This window comes from Henckelia pumila, chromosome 1, assembly GCF_033568475.1.
Source record: "Henckelia pumila isolate YLH828 chromosome 1, ASM3356847v2, whole genome shotgun sequence".
NCBI classification, from domain to species: domain Eukaryota; kingdom Viridiplantae; phylum Streptophyta; class Magnoliopsida; order Lamiales; family Gesneriaceae; genus Henckelia; species Henckelia pumila.
The window spans coordinates 72,384,834-72,396,544 of record NC_133120.1 but is presented as its reverse complement, the minus strand read 5'-3'; the positions used below and the strand labels follow the sequence as shown (position 1 = coordinate 72,396,544).

The following is an 11,711-nucleotide window of genomic DNA, read 5'->3' as shown; positions in this document are numbered from 1 at the left end:
GCTATCATAAATGGATGTATTATATATAATGTATAAATATATATTTATATAAATGAAATAATAATAATAATTTTAATTTAAATTTTTTAATAATATTTTAGATTTAATAAAATTTGATAATTAAATTATTATTATTATTATTATTATTATTATTATTATTATTATTATTATTATCGGGGCGGGTTCGAAGATAGAGATAGCATCCACATACCTACCATAATATGTTTCGAGGATTTTTAAAAATCCCTGAACCCGAACCCATATCCAAAAATACTTCCCCAAACCAGTCTCATTTCAAGTTTTTTTCACGAGTACACGAATCCGCAAAAAAAATTGTCATCCCTACCGCCAACATCGTGCTTACCGGTCCATTTACACAAGTGACAATATTACTTCATCATAATTGGACTAAAAATCTCAAAAATTTATGAACCGCAACTAATTTAAAGCTTTCTTGTTTTTTTTTATCACTAAAAATCTTTTTTCTTGTTTATTTTCTCAATAAAATTTTTTCATTTAGATCGAAAAATTTGAGTATATTTGATCCACTCTCAAAATCACAAATCCATAACCATCTGACTGAAAATTAAGTATATTTATTCATGTAAGTATATTCTTTTGCTTCAATTTCATATCCACCCTCCGATCTAATCAAAATCCTTTCTTCCACACACATCATGGAATTATTTAATTCCCATATTTAAACGTTTAGAAAGCCGAAGCAGAAAGAAAGCAGAGGGAGAAAAGATGAAACTAGACCAAAGCAAAACAAGTTCTGAACATATGTTAAAGAAGACAAAGTCCTAACTTTCCCATTAGCCGCAAAAGAAATTCCTCATTTTATTTGTCAATCTTACACATCAATAGAAGAAACTAAAACATAAAATCAAAACTGTTTTTGTTACCGTCGTCTAAACCCTGCATCAAAATTTCATTGAGATGGAAGCAAAAGAAAAAGAATAGTGGGGTTGGAGGAGAGGTGGTGTTGCGGCAGCAGGAGAAAACAAGTAAAGATTTTTAGAAGGGAGTATTCCCACTTGAAGGAGAGGACATCACAGAAAGAATGTCAGTCACGGATGCCATTGCACTCAAAGCAGCTTTAAGAACATCTTGAGAGCATCCTGGTTTCACTATCGAACGAACCTGGAACGATAGCAAGGGGGAAAATCAAACCAAAGTTCACCAATTGATAATGAATTAAAAGATTCAATTTGAACTCGATGACTGTGCTGGGGAAGTGCAGGACCTTGTCAAGGTATTCCTGCAATTTCTTGATGCGACCCATGTAATCCTGATCTTCAACACAAAGGGTTACAGGCTTTGCATCGGCCCCAGGGCCTTCAAATTGGAGAGGTCCCGGGTTTCTATATACGTCATCCATCAAAAACTTGGTTGCATTTTGTCTCAACAACCTGGCAAGTATAACAAACAATGATAAACAGCAAAGCACATCTAAGTTACCGACCATACAAAAAAAAATGAACAAAAGTTGATGGAATAATGAAATCAAAATAGATTTTTCAAAATAAATATTTTGAGTTCTTGGTTAACCAAGCATTAAGCAAATTGCCACCAAGATATGACATACTCATAGGCCTTTCCCTTCAAATCAACAGTTGCAGGATGCAGAGCTGGTTTTCCTAGGGTTGAAGCCCCATGACCACGACCATAACGTTTAACAGTCATCATAGCCTGAGGACAAGTAACAAAACCAGGTGGAAGTTAATTTATTATTGGATGATCATTCACATAGGTTGCGTGTATAACTCAATCCAGAAATAGGAAACCTACAGTTATAGGAGCAGCACCGCAACGCCACTTGTTTACAGGATTTTTCAAATTTGTTACAGTGGCCAAATAACCATTCAATCGAGATGCGAGTATGTGGTAGCCAATATGACCAAGCACCTGTAATAACATTATTGCTACTTTCAGTTTCTCAACTTTTTGGCTGCAAAATCCAAAACTTGATTGGAAGAGTAAATGAGAGGTGAAACCAACAGAAAAGTAATCCTAAACATTTCTGTCCCACCCCACCCACCCACCCAAAATTTTTTTTTAGAATTAAACCAAAAGCCTGCACTACGTAACAAATTTCAAGCCTCAAAAAGAAGGTAAAGATATATGCAATCACATATCAGACAGGACGGTGGCAGTGGCATAATCCAAGAATTGCCCTGCTTTTGCCACTAAGACTACTAGCATTTGCATGACTTAGGTTCACGTCTACTATTTAACAAAACATAAGGATATAGTCAAATTTAATTCATTGAATACTTACATAGGCATAGTCACAATCAAATTTTGATGGTAATGAACCTCGAGCTTGATAACCGAAGAAATGACATATACCATTGAACTTCTTTCCCTTGTAAGTTCCTTCTTTCTGTACAGACACAAAATGACAGGCATAAAAAATTAATCTATTAGGTAGGATATTCTGAAACAAACAAGCCCATTGTATCTAAAACAAGCGAAATAGTAAATAATTATATTACATTCTCAGGCAGAAAAGGATTAATTAGGATTTAAGTGTCAGGCAGGTCTCACTTGGCAAAAATAATGGTTTTAAGCAACAAGAAAAAAATAATTTGCAAGTGAGAAGAAAATCCAAATTTAATTGCCACATATTTACGAGAGACTATAAGAAAGAGTTTTAGCCTGATAGTGTGGAATAGCATCAACAATTCATACAGCCAAATCCTCTTCATATAAGAATAACATAAGACCCTGAGACAGTTCAGTATGGTAGAAAAGCAGGTGTAAAAATTCTAAACATATGCATTAAGCTGTATAGTGTATACAAATTAACTAATTGTGAAAGGAAAATACAACAGCCAACATCACAGGGTTTGTTACTGGAAATACACAAATTCTAAATTCATCGCTTTGAGGAACATTTAATTTGGTAATGAAATTATAATAGCATGAAGAAATAATAAAATATGTAGAGACAGCTGCCAAGACTGATCATTCAGTCAGTAAATTTAAGAACTAAATCATATCAGAAAATTGAGGAATGCAGAGATAATTTACCAATCGCTTGTTCATTTCTTCTTCAACCAGATGAGCCAGCAGCTTTTCTGTCTCGATCTATCAACATAACATAACATTATTAATTAAAATCAAATAAATTTGTGGATATCACCTTGCAGAGACATAAAATGAGCAGATTCAATTCACCTGAGATAGTTGAGCAGAGTCATCTGATTCGGGATGGAGAAGAAGCTATTACATGATATAAACTTCAGCATAAGTAAGATAATAAAAAATTTATAAGCTGCAAAAATCAATGAAACGAAGTACACTAAGAGGTACCTGTTTCCTTATAAAAGGTGGCAAGAATTCAAACAAGGCAGAAGCCCATGGTGACAGTTGAGTAGAAATATTATCAGCAGAGACACCTTGCTTGAGCAAACCATGAATTTCCTGGGATATACAACATTTTGATGCAGATTCAGGATCAGTGGGTAGAAAGAGAATATTAAAATAATAAATTTAATACATTTCCTTACCTGCAATAGAGCATAAACCTCTGGAATGCTTTCTATTATCCCCTCCGGCAACAGGATAACACCATGGTATTTATCTGAAACAAGAACCAGTTAGCAGGCAATAGTGAACTGATCATTACGGTGCCTAATGAATGCTACCTTGTTCACCCCTGGCTTGAACTGCATCACATATTTGTTTTGTTATATCAAAAAGTGTAAGCTTCGATGCAGCCACTTCTTCACCAAGAATGATCTGAAAGAATTATCAAAGATCTATAATGTCAACACGACGAAATTTGAACACATTGCTCTTACAAACATTTCAATCAGCATGACACATAAATCAATACAAACCATATTGGGATGGGATTGGAGAGTGCATTCCAACGCAACATGCGATGCTTTCCGCCCCATTAGCCGAATAAAATAATAATACTGCAAATAAACAGAGTGGGAACAACAAAGAAGGAAAATAAGAAGGAAAAAGTAAAACAATTTTAATAAGAAAATCCTTGTGAGAAAACTGAGTGAATTTTCAAAAGTGTTCTTTTTTTCATAGGTAAAGAAAGGATATTCCATAGGTCTTCATGATAGAAACCCAAAAAAGGATGCAGGATTTGAAAAGAATCATTTACCTTCTCTGCAGAGAGGGCATCAGTGCAGACATTGCTTATCAGCTGTGAATTAACCTGTAATCAGAAAACTCGTTTAAAGGTCATTCAAATTTTCTTTTATGAAGAAAAATAATTCAAAGATAAGAGGTACTCATGTTGTGTTATACAGTATAAAACTATCCAAGAAGATCACAACAGTTAAGATAAGATTATGCAAAGGGATCACATGCCATGAGCAAAGGAAATTGAAGAAACACTTTTCAGCATACTTATCAAGTACCCTTTTAAGAATAGAAATATTTCAAAGATAAAAAGAAAACCCATATTGTAGAGGTATAAAACTATCCATCAAGGTCACTGAGAAATAAGAGTGATAAGACAATGTAAAGGGAACACATGCCATGTGCATAGGAGATTGAGTAAAACACTTTTCAGCATACTATCAACACTTAACAGTTGGTTAAATGGATAAATTGTTCAGATCTATGTGTTTTGAGCATCTCCGCAATGATAAGAAAACCTTAAAAGAACAATATATGGTAAAATCCACAAGCTCAAATTACAATCACATTGCTGGACTCCTCAACCTTCAAGAGAGAAACAATAAGCAAAACATTTGGGGAAGACAAATATAATACCTTACATATCGTGTCAAAGCCCACATTTGTCTCAACAAATTGGTTTTTAAGATCTCCATTTAATGTGACAGGAACACCAACCACCTGAAGAATTTTATCACATTTAGATCAGAATGCTTGAGAAAAAAAACAGGTGAAAAGAACACAGCATAAGATCTATGGAAACATGATTGTGCACCCAAAACATCACATCAGAAGAGCTCCATGACCAAAAAAAGGTGGATAAAGTAACTAATTAGATAGCAAAGCTGGACCAAGAAAAAATTATTCTGATCAAACAACAATCAAGTGACATACCTTTGTGGGGCACTTCCTTTCTGCAAAAGTCTCTGCAAGTTGGGCAGCATCTGTGTTTGATGTCACTCCTTCAAACGAGAAAAAGGAGTTGTGTAAGCAAACCTGTAGTACATACATTCTGGATTGCCATGGAACCTTAAGAGACAACAAATGAATACCTCCAATGATGACAAGAGCATCCAACTTCAAAGTTGTGCATGCATTGAGTGCTGCATTGACTTGCTCAGTAGTTCTAATTTGATCTTTTGTCCGTCCCAGCAAATCGTAACCACCTTCGAAAAAGGTCAAAAAGAAAACAAGAATGATTATAATTTTATTCCAAAAAGAAAATAATCAAGAAGACATTTTTTGCCTATAACCCACACATACCCTGATTTTTGTACGTTGCAAGAATATCATCGGTGACCTCTAAAGTTTTCTGGGCAAACAAACCTTCAGAACCACCTGGTAAAACACAAAATTGGTTCCAACATGAATAAGCTGAAAAAACATATTGAATCATGAGACAAGAAGGAAACATAGAATAACTACTTGGATGATTCAGCAATTGATACAATAGAAAAAACGCTTTCTCATCAACTAAGATAATACTGATAGAGATTCATACGCCATGAAGACAATAGACATAGAATTCCAGTCCTTCAAATTTTTAATGGGGAGCAAAAACAGTCTAATGGAAGAAATTAAGCCCCTTACCTAAAAAACCAAGCAAAGTACTTTTGGGGTTATGAACTTTTAAAGCGTCGAGAAGACCCCAAATAACATTATGTCCTCCGGGAGATTGTCTACCACAGAAAACCACTCCAACCCTGAGAGAAGGGAGAAAAAAATGAGCTCTTGGGAATTTTCTCTTAGCTGAAACAGATGGAGCCTCGCTATGGATAACTTTGAATGAATCAAAACATGACAAGCACAGGAAAAATATTACGTTAACAGGAAAGCACCACAAATACCTATGCAGTATACCTGGTAGCAGGATGGTCAGTAATTATTTGAGCATCAGGGACCTTGGCAGTTGCCCTCAAGAAGTGAGCTATGGGTTGACCGTAAGTGTGAGGAAATGACCTACTAATGGTGTGAGAACCTGAGGGGTCTGCAGCCGTGGTTGCATCACCAAACTGTACACGGACTGTAGTTCCCTGTTTAAGTCACAATAAGACCGTAGATGCTGAAAATTAGGCAAAGCAATTGGAAGTGGTCTGCAAATGCATAGGGGGATTCAGTAAAAGACACACACACACACACATATATATATATAAGCAATGACGGAGCCAGAACTATCAATCTACCCGGGCTAGAATTTTAAGCCCTCCAATGCTATAATTTTTTGAATTGAGCTACCCGGGCTAATATCAAATTAATCAAAAAATATTCAAAATTAATATAAAAAAAAATTTTGCCACCCGGGCCAATATATGTAGCTCCGCCCTTGTATATAAGGATCAAAACTACAACTGAACTTTTCTGCATGCAAATAAAACTGATGCAGAAGAAGTAATTCGAAATAAGCCAGCAACAAGATGGCGCAAGTGGTTTACAAAGAAAAAATATTTTCTATGGGTATATATACTGTACACGGGATATCTAGATGGATGAGTCATAGTCTATTGCTAGCATATGATGTGTCCAGATTAAATTGAAGAAATAATAAAGTTCAGATTGACATAACTTTATACACAGGATATTTGTTTGTTTGTGATGTTGTTTGTGTTCTGAAGGTTATGAAACACGTCCACTAAAATTCTTAGCCTTGGCACAGAATCATACTACAGGGCAGACAGAATCAGCACTAAGAAGGCAATAATTCAAACCCCGCGCCTAAAATTTCCCAATCATCGAGAACAATAGACCAGAGAATACAAGATCAGAGTCCAGAGAGAAGCTCCAAAAGAAAAACGTTCTCCTTCCGGGATCTACAATAAAAAAAATTCAAACTTGACCGAAACATAAACGCTGTGGATTCAAAGATTCTACATTTTAGCGACTACTCTCCTTTTTAAACCAAAACGCAACAATTAATTCCCAGAACGTTTACCGCACAAAATCAAGGACACGCATGGCATCAAAAGGCAGGAACAGAAAAAGGATAAAACACTACAGGCGATCCAACAACAGATCTATTTCCTTGGACGTTACGATTCGTGAAAACACAGTAAAACTCGGACTAGATTCATCCCCAGCGCATGCATAAGTATCTCCGCCAACTCCAAAATCAATCCTCCAAAACCAACCACAAAAACACAAACTTTTCCGCAAAAAGTCCAATCATAAACTAAACAGAAATGTAGCATTCGCAGTGTAAAAATCGATTATACCTCAACCCAATTTTTTTTTTAAAAAGGAAAAAAAACACATAAACACAACAAACAGAGAAAATTAAGACCTGAAGGCAAGGGGGTAGCTCGGGTCGGTACTGAGACCGAAGCTTTTGCAGATCGGAGAGTTCTCTCTCGATTCCGAAATCTGAATCCATTAGCTCCTCTTTCTTGCGTCGCAAAACTCACTCACCAAACCTACTGACACAAAATGGCACTAATGTATCTATGTATATATATATATATATATATATTTATTATTATTATTATTATTATTTAAAAGTTGGGGCGATGCTACCAAACCATGAGCCGCTTTTGATTATGTTTAATGCGCAGTTTGTTTATTATTAACATTTATTATAATATAATCATCATTATAATTAAGAGTAGTCTTTTCTTCTTTTTTCTTTTTGCCGTGGGAACCCGCAGCTGCTACCTTTCGATGCGCTCTAACGCAATAGCCTGCAAAATACGCTAGTCAGATAAACCACACTGGGCAAGCCCTATGTGACAGGGTAGTTCAAGAAGGTGTTGGCAGGATGTCAAGGTCAAATATACCAATATTTATAATAAATAGATATTTTTAATCAAAAACAGTATTTATCATGAGTGACTCAATTAAGAGATCTGTTTCACAAAATTTTACACGTGCAACCATCTCACATATCTGAACGTAAATCATTTTCGTGCTATTCGAATGATTATTTAAAATACTTGGTCTTATATTTGATCATATTTTGAATCATATGTTATTGAACAGTTTTGTTATCCTGAATGTTAGTATGTAGGGTAACATGAACACCAGCTGAATTGATCTCCAACTTGCAGTATTTTATTACATTTCATTGAAAGTCTTAAATAAGAAAAACGAAATTAAGTTGGATATAAATAAATAAATATATATATATATATATAAATATATATATATATATATAGAGAGAGTTTTACTATGCTGCCTAACAACTATGCTCAACTCTGTGTCCACCATGTACAATAAGTGAGTTGACCAGTACAATAGGTGAGTTGACTTGTACATGGTGGACACAGAGTTAGGCATAGTTGTTAGGCATGAGTTGACTTGTACATGGTGGACATGAAGTGGACATATAGTGTTGGGCACCATAAAAAAACTCATATATATATATATATATATATATATATATATTCATAAGACGGATTAAACTCAATACATATTTGAAGCCTGAAATGAAAAATAATATTTTTGAATAAAAAAATTATATTTCATTAAACGAACCTGATCGGATCAGGTTCAAGATCCATTTTACATTTTCTAAAAAAGGGTTGACCCCGAAGGGGACCCCATTTCACATGAGTCAGAGACTCATTGGCTCATGCGGAGGGTAAATCGAGGGATGTGCACGAGCGACAGGGACCTGAAGGAGGGAACACATGACCCAATCCCCAGAGCATACCCCATAATATTTCAGCAGGAAATATGCTCCACACGAGGATCGAACCCGCAACGCTACAACTCGCCAATGCCCCTGTGGGCCAAGATCCGTTTTACATATTAACCTAACGGACGGTGTCATAAGAATTTTATATAATTGAGATATAAAAATTTGTAAATTCTACTCAAATCGACCGAATTTGTCCTTGCTTGCAACATAATGTAGCAAGTTTTGAGGTGGGTAGTTAATTCAAGATTATATCATCGTAGGTAGAAGAAGCTATCACACTCGTGTCTCCAGCAACCATTTTTTTTTTCTATATATATAGGGGTGGTTTTTCGATATACCTTACTACAAATATTAATATGAAAAAAATTCATACCGATATCGATAGTAAAATTCTGAAACTTTGGTACGAATAAAATCCACATTGATACCGTATAGATATCGAAAAAAAATTCGGTATACCAAAAAAATATTTGTATATCGAAAAAATTTCGTTACGATATGCCAGCCATATATATATATAAGTTTGTTACATGGGCGTTAACTAAACTTTTTTTAAAAGGTATTTTTTCAGATGCTCATATAATCATCTGAAATATTTTTTTTAACAAAATAATTTATTTTTCAGATATTCGCGTCAATCTGAATTTTTTTTAAAAAAAATAAATAAAAATTGTGGCAAATGCATTGTGTGTTTTGTTAAAAAATGAAGTATTTGTGATTATTTTGATATAGTTTTATTTACACAAAAACTCTTGTTAGATATATGTGAATTTTCAACTTTCAAAATTATTTGAGATTCCGTAATTATGAGTAAATTATAAATTTACTAATTTTTTTATTAAATAAAAATATTACTTTTCAAGAGAATGAGGGGTATTTGTGTAAAAATAATTTGGCAACATTTGGAACTCTAAAAACTTCAAATTTTATAATATACTAGTAATCCACGCACGCGAATTTCGCGTGCATAAATAATTTATATTGCGTTTAAAAATAATGACCATTTTTTTTTACATTTTTAAATTGAAAAATAAAATCTCGCGTGCATAAATAATTTATATTGCGTTTAAAAATAATGATCATTTTTTTTTACATTTTTAAATTGAAAAATAAAATTGAAAGAGATAGTTATAAGTAGTGAGAGACATTTTTGTCCATTCATTAATTTGACTAAGATGGTTATTCTAAGAGATTTATGCATTATTAGATTGTATAGATGTATAGATATATATATATATATATATATATATATATATATATGTATATGTATATATGTATATGTATATGTATATCCATAGTACATACACACATCCATTACACGCACACATGCGTACAAAAAAATAAGAGATTAAATGGGATCATTCCAACAGAATATGCCAAATTCTTGATAAGATTACGGAATATATATATTCCATAAAGTTTTCAAATATCCTATGGTCGCCCGCGGAATCAATTTTTGCAATATGAAAAAAAAAATAGAGAAATAGATTTTTTTTCGAAAAAGTAAATTAAATATCATATATTTACTTTTGAAATTTTATAAAACTTTTAAATAATAGACAAATGTTAAAATAATAAAGCAAATAAATAATTATATTATTTAGAAAACAAAATACTTCAACGCTAAAGTTCCACAAATGGACCACACATCGGAAGAAAAATAATTATATCATTATTTTTCATATTGCCGTTTTTTTTAGTGTATATTTTTCCTATTGCTATATTACATCGTTACTTCACTATCAGGCAGATACCAGCAGAAATTTTAATTAGAAGTAATATCAATCGAACGGTTGGCTTTTTTTTTCCTTTCTTTTTTCCCCTGAATTGTTCAATATGAAAAAAAATATTATTACAGTTAATTTTCTGAGTAAATCAATTTTGATAGAAAATTAAATAAAATTGAAGAGTTGGATAAAAATTTCTGGTAATAACACGGTAATACCCAAGGAATCAGGAATTAATCATTAATATAATCCACTCTACTAAAGTCAAAATGTTGATGATTGACTTTGAAATTAATGGGGAAGAAATAAGAGCGTTTTCCTATGTCGGAAAGTATTCAATTTTATAGATACGAAAGTATATAGCAAGCGTGGTTTAAAACTCAATTTACAATGATATTTTCCTTTAATTAGAGAGACTTGATTCATTGTAAATGAATTTCTTAAGCTTTCTTAAAATCAATTCATTCCTATTTATCATTTGGTAAGAGATGCTTAGTGAATGCTAATTGTGAGGTTTCTTTTGAGCTTAGAAGAATTCATTTTGTGAATTTATATATATATATATATATTTTTAAGGCTAAATTTGTAATGACATTATCATACATTAAAAACGATGGGCATTTGCCCATTGATATTGAAACTTGTCTTCATCAAGAAGACAGAGAGAGAAGGAAAAGGTTAAAGAATTCAAACCTAAATGTTCAAAAACATTAACGCCCCTTGCAGGGTACTAGAGCCACCAGGCCACGGCCCTTGACTTGGGACAGGAGTCGAAGAAGGAAAGGGGTTAATCTTAAATCTAAGTTGCATATATGCATTCTCGTGATTCTTAAGCAGGATATTGCAAATTGAACCGTCGATGCCGGGAAATCAGACCACTGGCCTCAGTCCGCATCCGGGCAGGGACCAATTAGTCGATGACCATGGCATGTTCTCCAGGTGCTCAAAATATGGGATTCCCTCCAAGGTTACCCTTATAGTGTAGTGTGACCGCAATTTCAAACATCAAGGAATTCATCATACTTCAACTGGACTGAACCATGAACTAACTTGCATAGTTCAACAAATGGAGAGGAATGTTAGGCAGCATGTCCTCTAACTTCAATAAACAACCAATTAACAGATGGATATGAGCACATTGCATCGATATTTGACTGACAGCATTCTCAAGGGCAGCAAAAACCACTAATTCGAACTATGTGAGC

At 33.7% G+C, this 11,711-nt stretch overlaps 1 protein-coding gene across 1 annotated transcript; it reads right to left on the bottom strand.

Moving 5' to 3' along the window:
* Window positions 1–737: 737 nt before the first annotated feature.
* On the bottom strand, window positions 738–7,565 carry LOC140875612 (pyrophosphate--fructose 6-phosphate 1-phosphotransferase subunit alpha). Its single transcript, XM_073279342.1, has 19 exons — window positions 7,427–7,565; window positions 6,010–6,182; window positions 5,740–5,852; window positions 5,413–5,487; window positions 5,202–5,315; window positions 5,044–5,111; window positions 4,747–4,830; window positions 4,130–4,183; window positions 3,849–3,929; window positions 3,654–3,747; window positions 3,516–3,589; window positions 3,319–3,429; window positions 3,184–3,228; window positions 3,037–3,093; window positions 2,282–2,386; window positions 1,792–1,908; window positions 1,589–1,692; window positions 1,247–1,412; window positions 738–1,143 (listed from the first exon to the last, which is right to left on the bottom strand). Exons 1-19 carry the CDS (start codon window positions 7,514–7,516, stop codon window positions 1,018–1,020), a joined length of 1,851 nt encoding a protein of 616 aa, XP_073135443.1. The 5' UTR covers window positions 7,517–7,565; the 3' UTR covers window positions 738–1,017.
* Between the last annotated feature and the right edge of the window lie 4,146 nt (window positions 7,566–11,711).

Coding starts and splice junctions, on each gene's coding strand:
- LOC140875612 (XM_073279342.1), bottom strand. CDS start 7,516: ATGGATTCAGATTTCGGAATCGAGAGAGAACTCTCCGATCTGCAAAAG. Junction 5,112..5,201: donor TGCTCTTGTCATCATTGGAG/GTATTCATTTGT, acceptor TCTCGTTTGAAG/GAGTGACATCAAACACAGAT. Junction 2,387..3,036: donor AAGAAATGAACAAGCGATTG/GTAAATTATCTC, acceptor GTGTCTGTACAG/AAAGAAGGAACTTACAAGGG.